Source organism: Quercus lobata, chromosome 12 (genome assembly GCF_001633185.2).
Source record: "Quercus lobata isolate SW786 chromosome 12, ValleyOak3.0 Primary Assembly, whole genome shotgun sequence".
Classification (NCBI taxonomy): domain Eukaryota; kingdom Viridiplantae; phylum Streptophyta; class Magnoliopsida; order Fagales; family Fagaceae; genus Quercus; species Quercus lobata.
Window position 1 is genome coordinate 15,347,874 of NC_044915.1, and position 22,316 is coordinate 15,370,189.

At 32.3% G+C, this 22,316-nt stretch overlaps 2 protein-coding genes and 1 long non-coding RNA gene across 4 annotated transcripts; 2 read left to right on the forward strand and 1 right to left on the reverse strand.

Annotated features, from left to right (window-relative positions):
• Positions 1–2,202: 2,202 nt before the first annotated feature.
• On the forward strand, positions 2,203–5,290 carry LOC115970023 (general transcription and DNA repair factor IIH subunit TFB5). 2 transcript variants are annotated; one of them, XM_031089679.1, is made up of 5 exons: positions 2,203–2,353; positions 2,808–2,885; positions 3,155–3,277; positions 4,311–4,373; positions 4,872–5,290. In XM_031089679.1, exons 4-5 carry the CDS (start codon positions 4,339–4,341, stop codon positions 5,047–5,049), a joined length of 213 nt encoding a protein of 70 aa, XP_030945539.1. In that variant the 5' UTR covers positions 2,203–2,353; positions 2,808–2,885; positions 3,155–3,277; positions 4,311–4,338; the 3' UTR covers positions 5,050–5,290. The 2 variants fall into 2 exon arrangements, with proteins under 2 accessions (XP_030945539.1, XP_030945538.1); XM_031089678.1 differs by lacking the exons at positions 2,808–2,885; positions 3,155–3,277 and having other exon boundaries at positions 2,205–2,353.
• Positions 5,291–8,006: 2,716 nt separating this feature from the next.
• Positions 8,007–12,456, forward strand: LOC115972372 (ATP-dependent Clp protease proteolytic subunit-related protein 2, chloroplastic). The gene is made up of 9 exons (XM_031092644.1): positions 8,007–8,289; positions 8,392–8,435; positions 8,530–8,602; positions 9,625–9,745; positions 10,253–10,390; positions 10,498–10,614; positions 11,620–11,688; positions 11,795–11,890; positions 12,129–12,456. The coding sequence occupies exons 1-9, from the start codon at positions 8,213–8,215 to the stop codon at positions 12,264–12,266; spliced, it is 873 nt and encodes a 290-aa protein (XP_030948504.1). The 5' UTR covers positions 8,007–8,212; the 3' UTR covers positions 12,267–12,456.
• Positions 12,457–12,863: 407 nt separating this feature from the next.
• Positions 12,864–13,594, reverse strand: LOC115972373. Its single transcript, XR_004087471.1, has 2 exons — positions 13,459–13,594; positions 12,864–12,910 (listed from the first exon to the last, which is right to left on the reverse strand). It is a non-coding gene; the product is annotated as an uncharacterized LOC115972373 (long non-coding RNA).
• Positions 13,595–22,316: the final 8,722 nt, after the last annotated feature.

Below are 22,316 nucleotides of genomic sequence, written 5' to 3' on the forward strand. Positions count from 1 at the left end.
TCAATTCTGGTTGGATTTGGAAGCTCAAAATGTTGCCCAAAATCCGAACATTCCTCTGGATGTGCCAACATAACAGCATAGGAGTTAAAAGTTGCCTTACTAGGAGAGGGGTGGTAGTTGATGAGTTATGTCCCATTTGCCATAGGGAACCCGAATCAATCATTCATGCCTTGAGGGATTGTTCTTGGGTTAAAAGAGTTTGGATGCAGCTAGGTGTGAGCACTTCTAATCAAGATTTTTGGAGTAGTAATATTCAAGATTGGATAAACCTTAATAGGAAAACCAGCCTCAACAATGCCCAAGGAAAACCCCCTTGGAAAATCACCTTTTCCTTTGCTATGTGGTATATATGGAAAAGCCGAAACATGGTTGTTTTTAATGGGAAAATGCTGAACCAAAATCTGCCTAAGGAGATTTTGAACCAAGTTTTAGAATTTGTCTACCATGTGCATTCTCCTAGGAGCCTGATTCAAAAAATCAGTAGGAGGCTTCGTTGGGAAAGGCCTCCAATAGGCTAGAAAAAATTAAACACTGATGGATCTTCTTTGGGAGGTTCGGATAAAGCTGGTTGTGGTGGCTTAGTAAGGGATGAGCAGGGGGAGTGGGTTGCAGGCTTTACTAAACACATTGGCTCAACAAATAGCTTCATAGCAGAGTTATGGGGGCTGCGAGAGGGTCTCCTTTTGTGCTGCAATTTAAATATTCATTCCCTTATTGTTGAAGTGGATGCTCAAGCAGTGGTGGCTGTTTTGAGGAACAATGATTTTGTGAATAATGTTATTTCTCCCATATTGGATGATTGCAAGTAGTTGGCAGCACGCTTCCAGCAAATTCAGTTCAACCATTGTTATCGCCAAGCCAACCGTTGTGCGGATTTGCTTGCTAGGATGGGTGCTTTTCAGGACTTCGAGTTTATTTCTTTTGCTAATCCGCCTGTGGACATTAGCAATGCACTTAAGGATGATTTGAATGGTGTGTATTTTAACAGGATGTGTACTGATCCTACTGTATTTGGTTAGTTTTTGTTTTCATCGTCTATTTACCAAAAAAAAAAGTTATTAATACGAAGGGGGCATGCCAGCTATTAATACAAAGGGGGCATGCCACACACTATTTGGTCACATTATAGAGGAGATCCGATGCAACAACTCTACTTTAGTAAGTTGTAATTTTCAACATGTCCGCAAGGAGGGTAATAACTTGGCCCAAGCCCTAGCTAGGAAAGCAGTTCTATCTGCAGACACAGATGTATGGGTAGAAGAGCTACCCAATGATTTGGAAGATGTATTCCAACTTGATTTAGTTCAATAAAATTCACTTACCTTTCTCTCAAAAAAAAAAAAAAAAAAAAAAAAAAAAAAGAAGAAGAAGAAGAAGAAGAGAGGGAGAGAGAAGAAAATAAAATAGTAATAATATTTTAGCAAAAAAATAAAATTAATGTACAAAATTTAATTGACAAATGAAGTGTTAATATTTCAATGCAGCCATGGCCAACATCATCAAACCAAATTAAATCCATGGTTGTGGTGTGAAAAGAAAACCGTTATAAAAGAGTTATAATCCTAATAGAACTCTTTTTTTCTTTTTCTTTTTTGGTGGAGAATTTGGAGGGGAGGAGAGGATTTCTACTTGTATTAATAATAATAAATTGTCAAATTTGTCCTTAATTCATTTATTTCTTTAAATTTTTTTTTTTAAAAGTTTATAATTGTAATTGCATTGAAATCATTAGCTTGTGTGGGTGTAATATCACACTCCTAACAATATAAGTGATTGGAAAATGCAAAAATATTGTTGGACAAACACATAAACCTCAAATTGGGATGAAGGGAAAGTTTTGACATTAGAGTATTAAACCAAAAAAAAAAAAAACCTCTTAGAACACACTATGAGGCATGAGACTAGTTATTATCATGGTTTTAAAAACCAAAACGGATAAAAAATCGAAAAAAATAGTGATTTTTGCCCCTTTGGTCCAATTGGGGTTTAGCCAATAGTAAATATTATAATATTTATTAAAAATTTTAAAAATAAATTTTCATATCTTAATTAAAAAAAATAAAAAATAAATAACCAAATCATTATAAAAGTAAATATATTTTAAATAAATATATATTTTTTAAATGATAAAAAAAAAAAAATCCTCAACTCCTCAAAGACGCAATTATGATCTCAATCTCCACCTTCCATTTCCACTTCATTGCCATCAACGGCTAAAGCCCACCCACAAACAATAAGCCCACTCTCATCCAACAGCAAACTCAAAACTATCACATAGATTGCTCGCTGCTCTCACATTCTCTCTCCGTCTCCTTGGCCTCAATCTTTGCCGCTTATCAACGCCACCACCAAGGTTTGCTACTTTCCTATGCTTTTTATTTTTTAGGCTAATCCGGGGTTTTTGTACTGCTGTTTATCTCTGAGTTATGGACATGTTTCATTGTAATTTTGAATGATTTCGTGCTTGATATTGATCTTAATTTCTTGAATTTGCTGCAAACCGTGATGGGTATAGCTTAATGAAAGCTATCTGTCTCATATATTTGGTCCAGTTGTAGTTATGTCCTTGATACCTCGGGTTGTATAAATTGGAGTAATATGGTGATTTGGTGGCTGGGTCTTATGATTACACTGTTGTTGGTTGCTGTCTAGATAGTGATAACTTGAAACGGTACACCATTATTTACCGGCACTGATATATTTTGTTTCATTCACCAATTAGAGTGTGCCCATTTGGTACAACTTATTTTTTCAGTTTTTGGAAAATAGAATGCTTAAAAAAAATCTGAACTTTGAAAAAAATGCAGATTCAAAACGGGATGCCAAACGAGCACAAGTGAGATGAAAAAGAAGGGGAATAGGTGGTGGTGAGAGTAGTGAGAGAGGTAGACCAGTTTTTTCATTTTTGGATAGTAATAAGATATGTATAAAAATATTAGATTATATACATAAATAATTTGAATTTATATTATAATATAAATAAGTATATATCTACACACACTCGGGGTGGGGTAGGGAAATCCCTCCCATCCCCTCATGGTGGTGGGGAAAACTCATACAGGACAGGATGAGAGTATGAGATGGATTGAATTGTGACAGATTTGTGCGGAGGCAACGATATTGCATAACTAGATGGTTCATGTTGTTATGTTAGATGATGAATAATTTAACAAAGGACCAGATTGGTGAGGTGATCAGAAAGCAAGTCAAAGCTTGAATTGAGGGCAACAAGCAGTATCCCAACTCTAGGCTTAACTGAGACATTTGTCATAACAGGGTAATTGCAGATTCTATTCTCAAGTCACATAACTGAAGTTGAATTATGCTTTACCAGTCTGTATAGTTAGTTTTTTTTTTTCTTGTCTCTTGGTTGATTGGTGTATTTTTGTTCTCTTCTTGTAGTAAGGGTGGTTAGGTGCTGTGCAGGCTGTGCTTTGCTTTTGGTTTTGGTTGTTTTTGTAAGTTGGTTTCCTCTCGGATGTTGTTGCTGGCTATCCAGGTTGTCCAGCTTGTTTTGAATGAAACCTAACTTGATTATCAAAAAATAAAAGGAAAAAAAGATGAAGAATAAGTTTTAAATGCAAAATTTGGAACTCTATGTTTGATATGAAATAATATAAGGTTTAAAATCTAATTTATCCTAATTCTTTTACGCATGGAATTCCAAATAAACTGAACACGATAGTCCACAACTTTTTAGCAATAGGACAGTGTAGGAGTAAATGGTCCGCAGACTCCCCACTACATTTGCACATATAATACCAATCTAGCACAAACAGGTGTCTTTGCTGCGGATTATATCCATTATCTAAATTTTCCCCCAATGCTGCAGTTTACAAAAAGAAAGCAACTCTAGGTGGCACCTTCGTCCTCCAGATGTTTTTTTAATGAAAAGACATGTTACTAGTAAAAATAAAAGAACGATAGGACCCTCTGGCGGTCACATATAATGTAATAAAAATCTTACATTTCTGTATCTGTATTTGTTTGATTTGTGTGTGTCATGGTGTCATAACATGACTTTATTTATTTATTTTAATTAAAGGGTAATTCCGCAATTATCATAATTTAATTATGTATGAGTTGGCCATTTCCATATGTCAACTGGTTTATAATTTGCTGTGTTGGCTGTGGCTGTGGCTGTGTTATTCATGGACTGCCATTGCACATACAATGAGACTTTTGTTATTGATTTGGATGAATCTCTTATGTAGTTTCTGCAACATATTAAAATTAAATTCCTTGTTTTGTATGTGCTATTGTGATTGTAACATGGTGACCTTGTCTGTTGGTATCTGTTCATTTTGCAGTTAAAAGGTCTGAGGTTGCTGATATACAATGGTTAACGCCACTAAAGGACTGTTCATTTCCTGGTATGATACCTTTTCTAACCTGAAGCATTGCCAATTATGTCAAGGACTGACTGCTCACTCTGTGCATGGGTGTGTGTGTTTTTAGTTAATTAAGTATTCTTCTCTTGGCGAACTAGGTTCTCTTTTTCACTTGAGTCACCACTTCGTTGCATCTTACATCCATTTAAAGCTCAAAAACAGTTAACTGAAACATCAAACATCAGATTTGTGACTGTTCATATTGCTTGGAATATGTTTACCGCATGATTTTTTGAATATGGAATGTTTTTTAGCTGATTATCATTGAGCAATCCAAAAATGTTAATCTATTAGTTGGATTCTGATTAGTATCATTATGTGATCATTTGAAGGCATCAATTGCCTCTCATTCCAATAATTTAACTGATGAATGGTGAGGAAGGCGTTTTCATGCCCGCAGAATTTTTGTTTCATGTTATTGTCCTCTTATAAAATGTGTCATTGATGCTGAAAGATCCTGGTCATGGTTCTCTCTTGCAGTGACATACCAATGGCACAATTCATCATAAATTACAATGCCTCATTGCCTGCATCACAGAAGTTCATAATACAAGTTCTGGATAGCACTCACCTTTTTGTGCAACCCCACGTGGCTGAAATGATAAGAAGTGCCATTGCGGAGTTTAGAGACCAGAATTCATATGAGAAGCCAAATTGATTCTTTCTTTTTTCTTATTTTATTATTTTCTATTGCCCATCGATGAAGATCTTTCGTAAATGATGATGGGCATGTATCATAAAAACCTGTGCAACTTATATGTCAAGTCATTTTATATTGCTTCTCTTATCTGTTGCATATGAATTGCACATGAGTTATTGCTTCCTTTGTTTATGTGTTAACTTTTGGTAAGACGCTAATGGATTTAAACGTACTTTCTGCTGAATAATGCTTGCCCCTTCCTTTTTATTGGAGTTCATTTGTGATTTAACCAAGTTTTTGCAGAGTTCTTGAATTGGTAGTGAAGTTTGTGAAAACAAAACTGATGGTCTGGTTATAGTGCCATAACTATTTCACTGTATGAGTAACATCTCTTGGTGAGTTTGACCAGATGTAGCAGGTATAATGTACAAGCTCTTGAAATAGTTGAAAAGCATGGGGAAGAAAACACTGATGAGTTTTGAATTCATGACCTCACAGAGGAGGTGGCACCAGTTGAGCTGGAGCTCATTGGCAAAAACCTGGATGGTTGGTGGCTTGGGGAAGAAAGTATTTAATTTTTAAGATGTAGGCTTGGAGGGAGGAGTGCAATGTTTACAGTGTGATTTGTGTGTGTGTGTGTGTGTGTGTGGTTATTTTAAATGTGTCAGTGGTGCTGAAAGAACCTGGTCATGTTTATGTCTTGTAGTGACATACCTATGGTCATAATTGTCTATAAGGTTTCGTATCGTAAAATTGTATTGTAAGTGTTCATGAATTGTTCGATACATAAGTACATATATATCATATGAATTGTATCATACTAGTTTTAATGCCATAATTAGCACTAATAGAGCAATATCTCTTGGTGGGTTTGGCCGGATGTGGCAGTCATGATGTGCAAGCTCTTGAAATGTTACGGGAAGAAATCACTTAAATTTCAAAGTTATAGACTGGGGAGGTAGAAAGGGTAGCAGACTCTCATTTTGTTAGCTTTGTTGTCTAGGCCTTCAGTGTCAATGAGAAATGAGAAGTTACTTTCTTGGTGGTCTGGCACTTCTCACTGATCGAACCTTTTGCCAATATGTGATCGAAGTCCATTCGAAAAACTTGACTATGTCACCTGCGATTGGTATGTTGGGTAGCAAGCATCTGGAGCTATCATCTTTATCTTGCCATCAGTTTTTAGGCTAATGCATTTATGTCTCCTAAATCTCACAAAATGATGAACTTAGGATTGTAAATGAGCTGAGCATGGGCTTGTTCATTTAATTTAATTTCAAACACAATCAAGCTAGAGCTCATTACCAAATAAGATTACATGTTAAAGTTTGGTTCATTTTCTTATTAAACAAGCTCAAGTTTATTCCCAAACTACTTGATTTACCCCTTCACAAATTTATGAATTTCCACTATGAATGGACACTTTATATTTTATCAATAAACAATAATAGTAATTCGATATCATATGAACTTATTTACAAACTTACACTATCTAGTCTCAAGTCTATATAAGTATGGTTTTAGACAAGTATTTTTATAAAAATATAATATTATATATAGTTAAATTGAGTATCATGTTCATGAGCTTGTTCATGAACACATTATAATATTTGATCTTGACTTGTTTAATAGTCAAGCTTAAACTTGAGCTTGACTTGTTTGCTAAACAAATGACCATAAACAAGCTTTTTTTCAAGTTATTCATAAACAGTTTGATTCATTTACAACCCTAAATAGAGTTCATGTTAGATGAAATTGCACTAGGGGTACATACATATGTGATTCTCATGCTTCCTTTTTTTGTTTCAAAGTATGACTATTAACTTGGCTAGCTGTTGTTTTCACTCAAAGAGACTAATTTAACTTGGCCAGTCATCTAAGGCTGAATTTCAAATTTCAAGTGGACAATTAGTTGCAGATGTTTCCATTCTCAAATCAAAGAGTGCAAAGGAATGGATTGACTTCTTTTTTTTTTTCGGCTTACAAGAAGTCGAGGAAGGAGATTCAAACCCAAGTTTTTCCTATTAAAATAATTGAGTAATGCTATTGAATACAAGTTAACGGTGGCTTAATTAGTATAAAACAAAATTTAAATTTGCTAACAATTCGAGTTCTTACCAAATATGGTTGGATAACCATTTGATCCCTTCATATTCAACCTTATCTTAGGTCTAAAGAGGTACAATTTGGGTATAGTTCTCTAGGTGCAATGGGTTAGGTTTTTCAATTAAAATCAAAGACATAACTGAATTAAAATTAATTTCTCTTAAAAAATGATACTTTTTGTGTTTTATTAATCTCTACAAACATGTATCTAAATTTAGTTAAAAAGCTTAACTAAATTTGTCAAAATTCTACATTAAGACCGTAAGAACTAAACCTTCTTTATATTAATTTTTTTTATTGATACAAAATAGAGATACCAATCTAGTCTAATTTAATGTGTGTGTAACTTCCTCTTAGAGACTTCCCCCTTCTCATTCCACAAGAACTTTGCAATTGTGGAGTGATCTAAACTAATTTTGAAATCCTCTCCTCTTTGTACAAATTAATTGCTAAATAGTCAATGCCTTTGAAGGGAAATATTAGACAGCAAATAAATAAATAAGTGATACAATTTTTTTTTTTTTCCTAACACATCTCATGCTTTTTGAATCGGTTGATTATGAGTGGTGAACACAAAGGAAAGACTCATAGACCCACTACTAACCGTACACTATTTTAGTAATTGTAAAATTTGTTGGGAAAAATAAAGTTGTTTTCAAAGCATTATTGATAGATAAATGACCACCCAACAAATAAAAATAAATAAATAAATAAAAGCTACCAAGGAGCAATAGGATTGCCTAAACTAATGTTATTACCGTGATAAAAATCACAACTTGGACACATAAAAAGTTATAAAAGGTAAGTAGTGGTTCTATCATTTTTACCCGACCACTCACGAGTCACAATTTACCACGGGTTAAGTCACGATAGCATTATTAGGCCTACTCGGGTCCATGAGTAAAAGAGACACATCCATCAAAAAATTTAACCATCAACAGCAGATATCAGTCTTAAAACAGAAGTTACAAATACTACCGGCACTATCCAATCCGCCCTCTTTTCTTTTCTAGCCCACTCTCTACGATCTTCTTCCTTCTGAACCCAACCATTAATCTTCACTCTCTTTGAGAAAATGTCAGTCTCTCTTCATACAACCGCTTCTACTCCGAGTTTTCAACCCCAAGTCAGAGCCTCTCACCCTCACCTCAGGTTCTCTCTCTCTCTCTCTCTCTCTCTCTCTAGTAGTAGAAATTTGTATCAATGAGTATTATTTTAATTCATGATTTATGAATTCTTCTTTATGTTTCACAGTTGCACTACAAAGCTTTATTCTGGACTAAAGCTTCAATCTTCAAGTTTGCTCACTTTCCCTTTTCTTTTTCTCTCTCTTCCTTAGTTTTATGATTTATCTACTTTTATTTATTTATTTTTTCTCTCTTAATTGTTCAGGTCCGTTTGGTATTAAAATACCCAACTTGACGGCTGATTTCTATGGCAAAGTTAATAAGAGCTTGCAACCCAGGTAACTCAATTGCATATAATATAGTCTAATTTTTGTGTTACCTTCAATCTTTTGCAATTTAATTGGTGGGTCTCAAACATTATTCTATATTCTAGAACTGTTTCTGGGATTGCGCATTAGTAAATTTTTGGAGCAATGAGAAGCACGTGAATTTTTCACTTCAAAAATATATGTATCCAATTACAAAATGATATGGGTATTTCTTGTTCTTTGATGGGATTTATTTGAATTGTACTATTTTGAGCTTCACTGAGCAAATTAACATACAAAGAAATGTGTTTTTATATCCTTGATTTATTTTCCCTTTCAAATATATTAATGGAAAGGAAATTCTGTTGCTTATGTCATTGCTTTTCGATGTCATCTTTGTTAAGTTTCCTTCTGAATATTTGGTTAAATGGAGAAAGGGAAATTTTGATTTTCAATATTGCTCTAGGTAAAACCCATTATAAGGTGCCTGTATTTTTTTTGCATCTTAAACTTGCTTTCATAGTCTTAGTTGATTACTTTGTGAGTGATAATGAGTGCCCAGGTTCAAGTGTTGCTGGGTTCCTAGACATAGCGCTATTTCATAAAAGAAAAAATAATTGACTTTGGACGAGACATCTCTAGATCGATGTTATGTTCAAGTATCTTTTCAAAACAATAATTGACTGCTTATGTTGTATAAGCCTTTGATATTTAGTCCTGGATATGCCCAACACATTGATTTAGAGTGCAATTATTTCTACTTGTAGAGTACAACTCACCCTTTAGCTGGAAGTTTTAAACATCCTTTCAGAAGTTGTTCTTTTGTATCCCACTCTTACAGGATAATTGTTTCTAATCATTCTCTTATTTAGTTCTTCCATGATGGCTTTTGTACCCTTAAAAAAATCTGAGCTATTCTACACTATTTTTTGGTTTAGTCCTCTTGAATAAAGAGATGTCTTTTGAATTTGCATGATTTTTTTTTTTCAAGAACTGACCTAATTGCTAAAGTAATATTTTACTGCATGTATGATGTACTTCTGTGTTTGCAGGACTCATAATCATATAGCAGCACGAGGACGAGTTAGAATGATGCCTATAGGGACACCAAGAGTGCCATATAGAACTCCTGGTGAGGGAACTTGGCAATGGGTTGACCTATGGAATGCCCTTGTAAGTCACTGCCAATAACTCCATGTTAAACAAATAGTCAATTGAATTCACGAAAGTTCATTTTTATGGTTAATAACATAGAAATGATGCAAATATGGGGTTTGCTGTCGCTTTTTTGTAGAAGAGAGAGAACATGATTCTCCTAGGCCAAGGACTCTGTCCAATGATCTTACCATCTGCGAGTTTTAAAATTTTTTTTTTTTTTTTCTTTTGCTTAAACATTTAAGAACAGTGCTTTTTGTTTATTGTTTGTGGTTTGGTGTTTTTTTCCAAAATCTGGCCTTGAAATTCAATATGTAAGCCAGGAAATGGATTGAATACTGGATGGCTCATCTATTTAAAAAAAAAAAAGGTCGTACCCAGTGCACAAAGCTCCCACTTTTCCAGAGTCTGGGAGGCTCATCTATTCAAGATTAATATTTATATGCATTTCAAGTTTCCTTGTGATTTCTACCTGATTTACGTTTAATTATATTTCTCTAAGAATTTCACATACTTGGGATGCAGTATCGAGAACGTGTTATCTTTATTGGACAAAATATAGATGAAGAGTTCAGCAACCAAATACTGGCAACAATGTTGTACCTCGACAGTGTTGATAATTCCAAACAGCTCTATATGTACATCAATGGTCCTGGTGGAGATGTGAGTTCGTTATAAACCAGTCATCTACAATCATATCCTTATTCTTTTTGAATATTTTTGACATTTGTGAGATCTTTTCTCCTGATAAAAACTTGCTCTGTTTGCAGCTTACTCCAAGCATGGCTATTTATGACACCATGCAGAGCTTGAACAGTCCTGTCACCACCCATTGTGTGGGCTATGCATATAATCTAGCAGCCTTTCTTCTGGCAGCTGGAGAAAAGGTAACAATTTTGTTTATTAGAATCTGGAGTGATAACATTGTTATACAACCCTATCATGGAGGCAATGAGGATATACAAAGTTATAATGCTATATATGCCACAGTGCAGGGGAGCTGGACCTAAAATAAGGCATTTTGACCTACTCAATCAGTGATGAATGATGGTGGACAGTTCTTTTCCTCTCTTTTTGATCTATAATATCACGGTTTTCCCTTATTTTAAGTTAGTATCTGACGCAGTAGAAACTGGAACTTTACAACACAAAAATTAAAAGACAGGAAAATAAAGGATAAGACCTAAGAGCCAGCACTTAGGCTTGCTTGGAGTTAGCACCAAGCAAAGGAAATCCACTAGAAGTCAGCACCTAGGGTTGGCTGGAGTTGGCACCAGAGCAAAAAAACCAAAAGCAACTTTCATTCATCAAAATAATCTCCATGATAGGAGTACAATGCTTTGTTTATATAGGAATACTAAACCCTAATTCTAATTAGTGTAGGACACCCTAATTGCCTTATTACAAATATAACATTTCTTATAGAAATTAAGAAACTAATAACCTAATAAACTAATAGGACCTAAAATAAAAAAATACAATTGATTTACAAAAAGAAATAAAAATAAATTGTTGCTTGTGCTTCCCGCATCAGCATCTTAATGAACTTCTTTGATAGAATTGTGTCATTGTGAAATTAGGATACTCATCAAGAGTTATAAAAATAAATAAATAAAGGATACTCATCAAGAGTTTGAAGTCTTTTTCTTCAACATGGGTGGAATTAATGAGGAAGGCTATGTTAAACATGGAGGCAACAATGACTATAAAAGAATACATGTAACTTGATTAGTTGATGATGATTTATAGAGCTGTCTTCAATTTAATTGTGACTAATACTACTTGGGTTGAGTATAACATGCTGTTTGTATCGGTTGCATTCACCTTTTCTAACATGCCTAAACTCTAAAGATCTAATTCTATATTTCTTTTTCATAATTTTTGCTTAAAAGGGTAACCGCTTTACAATGCCTCTTTCAAGAATTGCACTACAATCTCCTGCTGGAGCTGCTCGTGGTCAGGTGAGACTGCATACCATCTTGTCATGTAAACCTATTGTAGATACTTTCTGTTAATATGGCTTTTCATTCCTTGCAATATTCATACATATATGAAATTTTCTGTCAGGCTGATGACATTCATAATGAAGCAACTGAACTTCTCAGAATCAGAGATTACCTTTTTAATGAATTGTCTAAGAAAACTGGCCAGCCTGTTGAAAAGGTTAGCTTGCTCAAGACTAAATCCTATGATGTCTTCTTGGCTGTTCTATTTGACTCTTATATATGATTGACTCTACTCTTGTAAATAATGGCTGCTAAGAAGCTGAAGTTCATATCTTGCCAATTTTATTTGTATTGTGTAGAGTTTGTTTCTCTTCATTCCTTGAGTTGATTCCTTTTTATTTCTTAAAATATAGGGTATGATCAGTTTGAAAAACCAAGTTAATGTATTTCTGCAGATTAACAAAGACTTAAGCAGGATGAAACGCTTTAATGCTCAGGAGGCTCTTGAATATGGGCTAATTGATCGTATTGTTAGGCCACCCCGTATTAAGGCTGACGCGCCTCCCAGGGATGCTGGAACAGGGCTTGGTTAGTATACTTGTTTGAGCACTGAATTCGCTGATTGCAGTTAGACAGATCAGAATTTTTCCATAGTTTTTATTTATTGACATGTATAATTGGCTATCTAGTTAGAAATGGTTTGATAGGAATATTTATCCTTGCACTGATTTTTTGATAAATGGTGCCCCACGAGGGCTTTTAGAAAGCAATATTTTGTCTGAATCTTCCCTGTCCACTGCCTTTCTTGTCAGTGGCATACTCATCTATATATATATCTATATAATAACTAATAGCCAAGACGTTTGATTTTTTGTTGACCACGCCTCATTACGCCACGTGACTACCTAAATTTATGCCAAGTTTACGATTAAAAACACAAAAAAAATACACCTTTTCGTTTGACACTTAAACAAACTGTTTCGATATTATTTTCTACTACCGTTGTTGTTTAGTTGCACCGTACCAGTTGGTAGTTATAAAACTGAAACGTTCACCATAAAAATAAAAATAAAAACAAAAACTGCCTATTGCTACAAAGAGACACAACGTTCTGACTCGTCTTGGAGCAGTAATTATAAATAAAACTTCACCTTCTTTTTTATGTCTTTCTCATTGTACGCTCTTTTTTCCTCACTCTCTGCTCCTCTCCGAAATTTACCATTTGCAGCAGACTTCTCTTTTTTGTAACACCAGCCAACGAAGCCAAAACAAGTTTAAAGGTCAGATGCCTTTTCCTCAAATGTATGGTAAATAAAAATTGGGTACAGATTAACGTAGTACAACAGTATTTGTATTATAAACTCAAAGGAATAAGTGAAAATCACTTAAAAAAAATTAATTGATTCTATTTTCTGAAGTATGGGAAAAACTCCACTAAAAGAAATTGCCAAATTGCACCCATCTTAAACCCCAAACAATAAATACATTGAATTTTTTTTTAAAAGACCTGAAAGATTATTTCTGCCCTTGAAATGCCCACTATGTTCTTACTTAGATCATTTTAGAAAAGAGTAGTTCTATAAGAGAAGGATGACAAAGGATCTGTTCTACGAAAAAAAAGGGGACGATTTTTATTTTATATAAAAAAGGTATTTTACAGGCTCATAACACCTTATCACCATTGTTGAAACTTCAACCACCATGAAATCTGTCAAACGTTGATGGTTTTGTTTCAAAGATGAGGAAGAAGAAAACAAAGAAGAAGAAGAAGAAGAAGAAGGCTACCTGCTGTAAGGATTGAATTCTTCGTTTATTCAAATTTGATTTGTGCTTTCTTCTTCTTACCCCTTTTTGTTTCATCCTTACCTCTACATGACTAACTTGTGGAAAATTGAATGGTGGGAGTTGAAAGTGTCAGACTATATTTCGTATCAATTTTCAGTCCCTCCCCCACGTGATAATGATATGTATGTATCATCTATCATGTTCTCTCTCTTATTCTTTTTTTGTCAACGTGTTCTTTTTCTTTTTCTTTTCTTTTTGATTATTTTTAGGTTCACGTTATGATTATAATATTCTAAAAAAATGTAGTTGTTATTGTTATTATTATTATTATTATTATTAGGTACAGATTTGGGTTTGATATTGACATATTAGTTCAAATATCTTAAAAATTATATGGATTTTGACCAATATTATATAAAGAAATATATCTCTTTATATTTAATTGGACTATTTTAATTAATTTTTCTATTTGTACTAATTTAATATATTTATTTATATTTTCAATTAATTATGATGTCATCATGGTTTGACTTTGATTTGACCTTGGTCTGATTTCAAAAATCTTAATCCTTCCTTTTTACAGTTTATTTAGCTGTTCGGGTCTGAAAATAACAATAAGATGAATACTTCTACGAAATCTTTAGACAAAAAAAAAAAAAAAGGAGTGCAAGATTTTTTTTTTTTTTTTTGGTAAAAAAACATAACATTTTTATTGTTTTTGTGAGTGAAACTAAGAAGAGAGAGTGAGGAAGAGAGAGAAGGGAGAAGCTGTATTGATGTAGCCATGTAGGATTGGGAAAATAAAAGATAAGGCACTGGAAAAAAAAAAATTTAAAAGTGTGTATAAGAACAATTCCAAATAGGAGTAAAAAAAATAGAGATAAGAGAATTTAAAAACCATGGAGAAGGAAAAAAAATATAAGAAAAAAAGAGAGGAAAGTGAAATTAGGTTCACAAATTGAAATGCAGAAGGAATTTACAACTTTTTTTTACCAACTACTTTCCCACCTTCACGTCTCTTCAATTGTTTAGATTTTTTTTAAATTATAAAATAGGTTGACTCATATTGGATTGTCTACATTATTTCCCTTATATATTAATAACTTAAAAATACTTATTTTGCAAGTCCTACTCTTATTTTTAGATAAACAACTACAAATTTAATTACTACTGCACCAAGTTTGTTAACCATTTCTTTATTTTTTATATATATTGTTCATATTACATATGATTTTTAGGTATTGAGAATAATTATTAATGTCATCTTTAGCATAAATTTTAGGTATAACAAATTATTAGTGATAGAAAAAAAAACATCAAATTATATTGGATTTGGACTTATCATTATTGGTATTAGTATTTTTTTTTTCCCCTCTTAAATTGTAACTATTATCAAATCTCAAGCTCTTGGCTATCACAATATCTCAGTACATGTGATAGATTTTATTACTTTGTAAGTGATAGATTTTATTGGTTTGGTATATAAATTATACCATGATATTGATATTTTTTTTTCCATATTAGGGAAGTTATCAAGAGCTTTCCCATGCATCGCACATGTTTACGACTAGTATATATATATAACCGAAGCCTCTGAAGCTCTTATAATTTTCCATGTCACCACTATTTTATTTTTCTTTTTATTTTAGATTTTATATCTTATATATTTACTATTTCTCTTCAACGTGTAATTATCTTATCAAGTGTTACAATAGTTTAGTTTAAGTAAAACTCTATTAGATATATGTTTTAAGAGCTTGAAAATTCTATTTCAACTAAAATTTTATAACTAAAATTTCAACAAATATAAACCCTTGCCAAGGTTGAAACCCTTCATACTCACTTAAATTTTCACAAAGAAATATTTTAATCATTAATATTATTGTTAACAATACTGCAAATCACTTATATTGTAGATTCATTAGATATAAAATTCATATGTGAATAGTTTGATACATGTAACTACAAATGATATTATAGCACAATTAGTATTTTAGAAGATAATTTTGTATTAAGGTGCTATCATTTTATATTTGATGGTTGTTATACTAATGCAATTTATTCCTTTCGTTATAATAATTACTTATTTGGTTATAATAATTATATATATTTTACAAGTTTTAACATAAAACTGTACAACGCACGGGCCTTCAACTAATATATATATATATATATAATCGAATCCTTTGATTTTTTATTGACCTCTCTAGTGTTTGCCACATCATTATCATTTTTTTAAAACAAAACTATTGAACTCTTTTTTAATTAACAATATCAACTTCAACCCAAAGATAACTAATCTTTGATATCAACAACCAAAATCCAAACTTAACAAGAAATGGAACTTATCTTTCTAACAAATTCAACTTAAACTCAAATGGTGATAATTTATCTTCAAATTTGCGAGGTTAATCATGAACATTAAAAAAGCAATGCAAACTCCAATATGTATTTTTTTTAAAGTCAAGTAGAGGTATGAGCTCTTCTTTTATTATTTTTTTCTCCTCTACTTTGTTAATATATATATATATATATATATATATTATGGTTTTTCATGTGTTTATGATTTTTTTATCGTTTAAAGTTTAGACCCATTAAAATTTAAAACTTATTGCTTTATGAGTACATGTATTTTTTTCTTTTTCTTAGATTTCTCTTTTGAATAGTCATATTTTTTTGAATTGTTTCAATAACTTATTCTTTAATTATATATCTTTTTTGGCATTTTGGAAGTTTTAACATCTGAATTTATGCTAGTTTTTGCAATATTTGAACATATTTAACAGACTTCAATGACTATACCATGTACTCCCTCTGTCCCAATTTGTTTGTCCTGTTTGAAAAGTTAAATTTTTTAAGGAAACATTATTTATTGTTTTGTCTGTTTTATAAAAATGTATAAGTTTACAAAACTACTCTTAAATAAATTTATCATTTTTTTTTAAAGAGTTATTCTTAATGAGGCAACTAAAAAGGTTCCCCAATTAGATTGATTTTTTAAATATTTGTTAGTTTTCATTTCAAATAGTTTTAAAAATAAAGTAGGGGTATAATAGGAACATTAGTAAATTAATAAATTTTATTTTTAGAAACATGACAATATTTTTGGACATCCCACAATAGAACAAATGACAAACAAATTAAGATGGAGGGAGTATTATTCTTCTGAAGGTAATCAATTTTTCTTTTATACTTCTCTATTGTGTAATCATATACATTTTGTTTTTTTTCAAAAATTTATAGGAAGTAAATCTTATGATTCTTTAATATTTTTTGGTCTTTCAAAAGTTTTAACATCTGAATTATTCTTTTGATGGTAACACTTTTATTTTTCTCTGTTGTGTAGTCACATATATAATTATATATATAGATTATCTATAATTTGTAAGCTCTGAATTTTTTGATTCCTTTCAATAGTTATAGCCATAGATTATTCTTTTGAATGTAACACATCTTTCTCTTATATTTCTTTATTGTTCAGGCATATATATTTTGTTTTGTTTCAATAATTTCTAAGCCGTGAATCATCTGATTTTTTAATATTTTTTTATTTTTCAAAGTTTTAATATCTGAATTTTTGAGTTTTCTTTTTCTTTTTTTTTTTGCAATATCTGAAACTGTCTGATAATTTTTTTGTAAGCTAATGCATGTTCAAGCAATGGCTTCTTCATCAAATTGTACCACAAATTAAAGTCATACAAAAGCAAATCATATAATGGTGTAGTTTCTTAATCAACTTAAGATTTTATAAAATTATTTTAGTCTACCTCACAAATAGGTGGATTCCCGTATATAATATGGGTTAGCGACTAGTTATTATTTATTTTCATTATCATCAAGACATGATTCACTCATGTTGCTAGATAATAATACAAATATAAACAAAACAATGTATTGCTAATTAAGAACTAGAATTACATGATTTCTATTATTAGGTCCTAGCAATGCACATTTGTTGTCCCGGCAAGGTGGATGCATCTGACAATAAGAGAAAAAATATGAGTCATATCCCCGGATCAAAAGGGAGGATTTTAGAGGGAAAAAGAGACGGGGATTGGTTTGCTCTACATTATGCTAGGCTGAATCTATTTACATACAATACAAGACTAGATATGGATTAATCTGCTTTGTACCAGTTTAGCCAAATCACGGCTGCTTGTAACTTATCTCCCTTAATCTTTCTTTCCTCCATTCTTCATTGACCTTAGCAATAAAACTTTCGATTCTTCTCTCCAAATTATTGTCATATTCTTCATCATCTTGCCAACAAATCTCATCATCACTACTATTATCATCATCATCTTCGTCATAACCATCAGAACCATGATATTCCTCATCCTCATCCTCGTCCTCGTTCTCATCCTCCTTACCATTAATGTAATCCCCTGTGTCGTCTTGTGCATCTTTATCTTCTTCATTCTGAGGGAGGAAGGGAGGCATTACCCCTTCAACTTCTTCTGTAGATGGTCTATAATTCCCAATAAGGATGGCAATGATTATTGTGTTAAAAACTGAAAACACAAGTAGAGGACTAGATGAGAATCCAAGAGGCTTTTGTTGTTGACGGTTTGATGACCACAAGTTCAGGACCAAAATGGCAACCCAACACAGAAAGAGGGGTATCAAGATGTTAACAAAACTCATGCCCCTGATATGGAAAATGGCCCAGTGTTGTATCAAACTATCAATATCTTGATAAATCTTATATTCTTATGACTAATTTGGAAAATGGGTGTCGTACGTTGTTTTTTTTGTCATGTCCTCGGTGTAGAAGAACTATAATTTATAGAGTTTGAGTAAATAAAGTGGCTTTCTTAGAAAGTTAATTTGAGTGTGGTGGTAGTATACCAATCATTTTCGTAGAAACTCAGTAAGCACACCTCGTGAAGTATTAATAAGCCGTGGCTAAGCCAATTTAGTTAGTTTCTTCATTCTTGAATGCCAAGCATGTAATTTTCGCAACCTTCCAGAATGAACAACTAGAGCTGGCCTTTTGGCAAGACTGGTCTTCTACAAGTGGATACAAGCAAGCCCAACCCAAAATCTGGTGATTTAGTTATTGTAATATAAGTACCTTCTAAATTTTTCTATACAATGTATTGACTTGTGATGTTAGTTTTGGGAACTTATGAAGGGGTCAATGGCCAAGGTGGTATCCGAGCAGTACATAGACAATTGAGATGGACAAAGTTTTCCGTCAAAGTCCAACCGGATTGAATGAATATTCTTCAATATTAAGAGCATTCACATTAGTTTGTGCAAAAATTCTTGTCTATTTTAGATAAGAACCTACTTTTTTTTTTTTTTTTTTTTCTATTTTACACAACCATTTTTCAAAAACACCCATATCAAATTATCCATTCTACATTCTATTTTATTTAAATAATCATATTTCATTTTTTCATTCTATTTTTATTATATATATATATAGAGAGAGAGAGAGAGAGAGAGAGAGAATCTGGCAAGAGCAAGAGGTAAAAGAAAAAAAAATTAAAACATAGCTATAGTAACTATGTATATTTACACGGTTACGGTAACAACTTTGCAAATTTACACATCTTTAACATGATTGATATGAGTTATTCTGGGACTCGAATGTGTAAATTGAGCTATTTTTCTATTTTGCATTATTGATGCAAATGCTCTACGTGGTTGTTCAAATGACTAGCATTTAATTTGAAAATCAAGGATCAATACAATCGAATCATTAAAAAAAAGTACATTTATTTTCTTTAAATGTATTGAGTAATCCCTAAAATAAAAAAAAATACACTTATTTAAGTAGCTACAGTATATATGACTAGTTATTGGCCCGTGCATCACAATTTTTTTTTTCAACTTATTATAACTTATAAATATTATAAGCAGACATATTATTAAAAAAAAAAATTTAAAAAGCTCTATTTATTTGAGGGAAGGTGTTATTATTATTATTATTATTATATACAGAAGTCTTTTGTCGTTATTTTACGTGATCCTCTATTAATTTGTGTTTGAATTTGATTATAATGTTTTGTTTATATATATATATATATATATATATATGGTAAATACTCAAATAAATTGTAACAAATATGTTAAAATAAATAAAGAAATTCTTTCAACAACAAAAAAAAAGAAAAAAAAAAAAAAAAAAAAAATCTATACACAATAGTTGATAATAGAAATGACATTAGATCTGCTAACAAAAATTGAGAAAAGCAATTGTAGGCTTATCTATGGAGAACATTAATTGACAATAATAGAACTCAATCAGCATTAAGATAAATGATGTGGGAAGTTTTGTACCTTTCATTTTATCGCTAGTTAAAAAGGAAGTTCTGAAATAGAACTCCATCAACATCAAGAGAAGAGGAACTCACGAATTCTGCGTGTTTCTCTCTCTTATTTTCAAAAATTTGTTGAATTTCTTGGTAATTTTCTATCTATGAAAAACATCAACAACACCATTAAAACAAACTATTTTCTATCTATTTTTTTTATCAACTAAAATAGAAAATAACATCAAAAAGGGAAAGAAATTTGATAGAATGTGGAAAATGAAAAGATAAAATAACTTGAAAAAGAATGAGAAGTTAGCAAAGCCATACATTTGTCATGATTTTTTTGTTGCAATTAGAATTCATAGTGTTATATGTTAATATATATATAGTGCAACTATCGTCTATTAATAAAATTTAAGGTTTTCATTTTTTGGTTTTTGGAGGAGATGAGTAGGCATGAGTTACAATACTAAAGAAAATGAGGAGTTGTGAGTACAAAGGATGATATAAAAACTCATTGATTTTTTTTTTTTAATATAGAAAAGGCAACCCATTAAATTACAATTTTTTTTTTAAATAACTATTCTATTTTATAATTACATTGTTCATTATCAAATGGTCAAATGTGAATAATAAATTGCAACATACACACACACACACACACACACATATATATATATTATAGTAAGTAATATATACATGCATTATCACCTCTAAGAGACATACCATTAATTTAGGATTATGTTTGGTAAATTGTAATAGACATTTTTTTTTTTGTTTTTGGGAGAGAAAATGATAGTAGACTTTATTCAATTAAATCACTTTGTACAATGGGGAAGAGGAAAAAGGGGCATTCTTCTAACCAAACAATAGCCTCCTTATTCTCTTTTGCAGTACTAGCTAAAGCTAATGCAACACGATTACATCACAAAGGTATACTCTGAAAAGAAATAAAAGAAAAACTATCTCTAATTAAACCAATGTCTTCAATGATCCAGGCAGCTTCTAAACAGCAGATTCTATCCGAATTCAAGAGGTACACAAGTTCCGTAAAGTTGCATTCCACCATCAGCCTATAGAAAATGGTATTTTGACAAAACAAAAGAGCCAATCTCATCACTGTAGTTGCTATACAGAGGGGGTTTAAAGTCTTCTGCAGATGATGACATGATGCCGCTAAAACTTCACCTTTATTGTTCCTAATAAGAAAACCAAAACCCACATAGACGTTCTTCTTCGATTGGGAAATTGCTAGATTGAGTTTGTGGATTGAATCAGAAATTGGGGGCTGCCACTTCATTTTCTGCACTTCATCAACCTGGTTTTGTTGTTGTTGCACTTCCATAAATTCTAACCTGTAAAGTTCAGCCCGAGCCCATAAATTCTTTGATAAAGGAGTTTTATTCTCAAATATCAGCTTGTTTCTGCAGTTCCAAATCATCCAACATGCGATACAAAGAGTGTAAAAATCTGCAGAATTCAAGTTGTTTAAGGCAGCCTCCATTGCATCAATAAAAATGAACGGTTGTGGTAGTCGAAGACCATTCCAAAACTGAGTTTGCAACCAAACAGATTGTGCAAAAGAGCATTCCAAAAACAAGTGGCTATTTGTCTCAGCTTCATCATCGCATAGGGTACATGAGAAAGAGTTGGAGATCTTCCTATCAAAAAGCTTTGTCCGAGCGGAAAGGCTATCATTGCATGCTCTCCAAATAAATGATTTAATTTTTGGAGGAATTGTAGAAGACCAAATACCTTTCCAAAAGGAATGAATCTTAGTATGATATGATGTGGTAGCCAAAGAAGCATTGGAATGTTTTTCAATTTCCAATTGCAGAAAGTAATCACTCCTAACAAAGAACCTCCCCGATCTGGTTTTGGTACAAATAAGAGTATCTTCACGTCTTCGAATATTGAGAGGAATGGTTTTAATGATTAAGGCTTCAAAGGGAAAGAAAATAGAATTAATGAGGAAATCCTTCCACCTCGGATGTGGGGCTGAGAAATCCATAAGATCAGCTATTGTGGCCTTAACTGGTAAAATCATTCTAGGCGAACATACTTTCTGGTTTGTCTCTGAAGGCAACCATCTGTCAGTCCATATATTGATCAAAGAACCATTACCCACCCTCCATCTGCTGCCTTGAATGATCAAATCTTTTCCACGAGTTATACTTCTCCATGCAAAAGAAGAGTGATTCAGAACTGAAGCTTCAAGAAAGGATGTATGTTGAAAGTATTTAGCTTTATATACTTTGAAAAGGAGCGAGTCCTGACACTGCATTAACCTTCATCCTTGTTTGGCAAGTAAAGCTAAATTGAAACTCTTCAAGTCATGAAAGCCAAGGCCTCCATCCTTCTTTGCTAAGCACATATGCTTCTAACTCAACCAATGCATTTTCTTCTCTTCATTTTTCTACCCCCACCAAAATTGCCCCATCATTGAATTGATTTCATCACAAAAACCTGCTGGCAATAAGAAACAATTCATGGCATATACAGGTATCACTTGGGCTACAGACTTGATTAGAACTTCTTTCCACTCACTAAGTTTGGATTGGATACGTAGTTTGATTTCAGCAAAAGCTTGTTTCT

What these genes read in the sequence shown, in the direction of transcription:
- LOC115970023 (XM_031089679.1), top strand. Translation starts at nt 4,339, where the DNA reads ATGGTTAACGCCACTAAAGGACTGTTCATTTCCTG. An exon ending in AAAGGACTGTTCATTTCCTG is followed by an intron (nt 4,374 to 4,871) that starts GTATGATACCTT and finishes TCTCTCTTGCAG; the next exon opens with TGACATACCAATGGCACAAT.
- LOC115972372 (XM_031092644.1), top strand. Translation starts at nt 8,213, where the DNA reads ATGTCAGTCTCTCTTCATACAACCGCTTCTACTCCGAGTTTTCAACCC. An exon ending in TCAATGGTCCTGGTGGAGAT is followed by an intron (nt 10,391 to 10,497) that starts GTGAGTTCGTTA and finishes CTCTGTTTGCAG; the next exon opens with CTTACTCCAAGCATGGCTAT. An exon ending in CTGGCCAGCCTGTTGAAAAG is followed by an intron (nt 11,891 to 12,128) that starts GTTAGCTTGCTC and finishes GTATTTCTGCAG; the next exon opens with ATTAACAAAGACTTAAGCAG.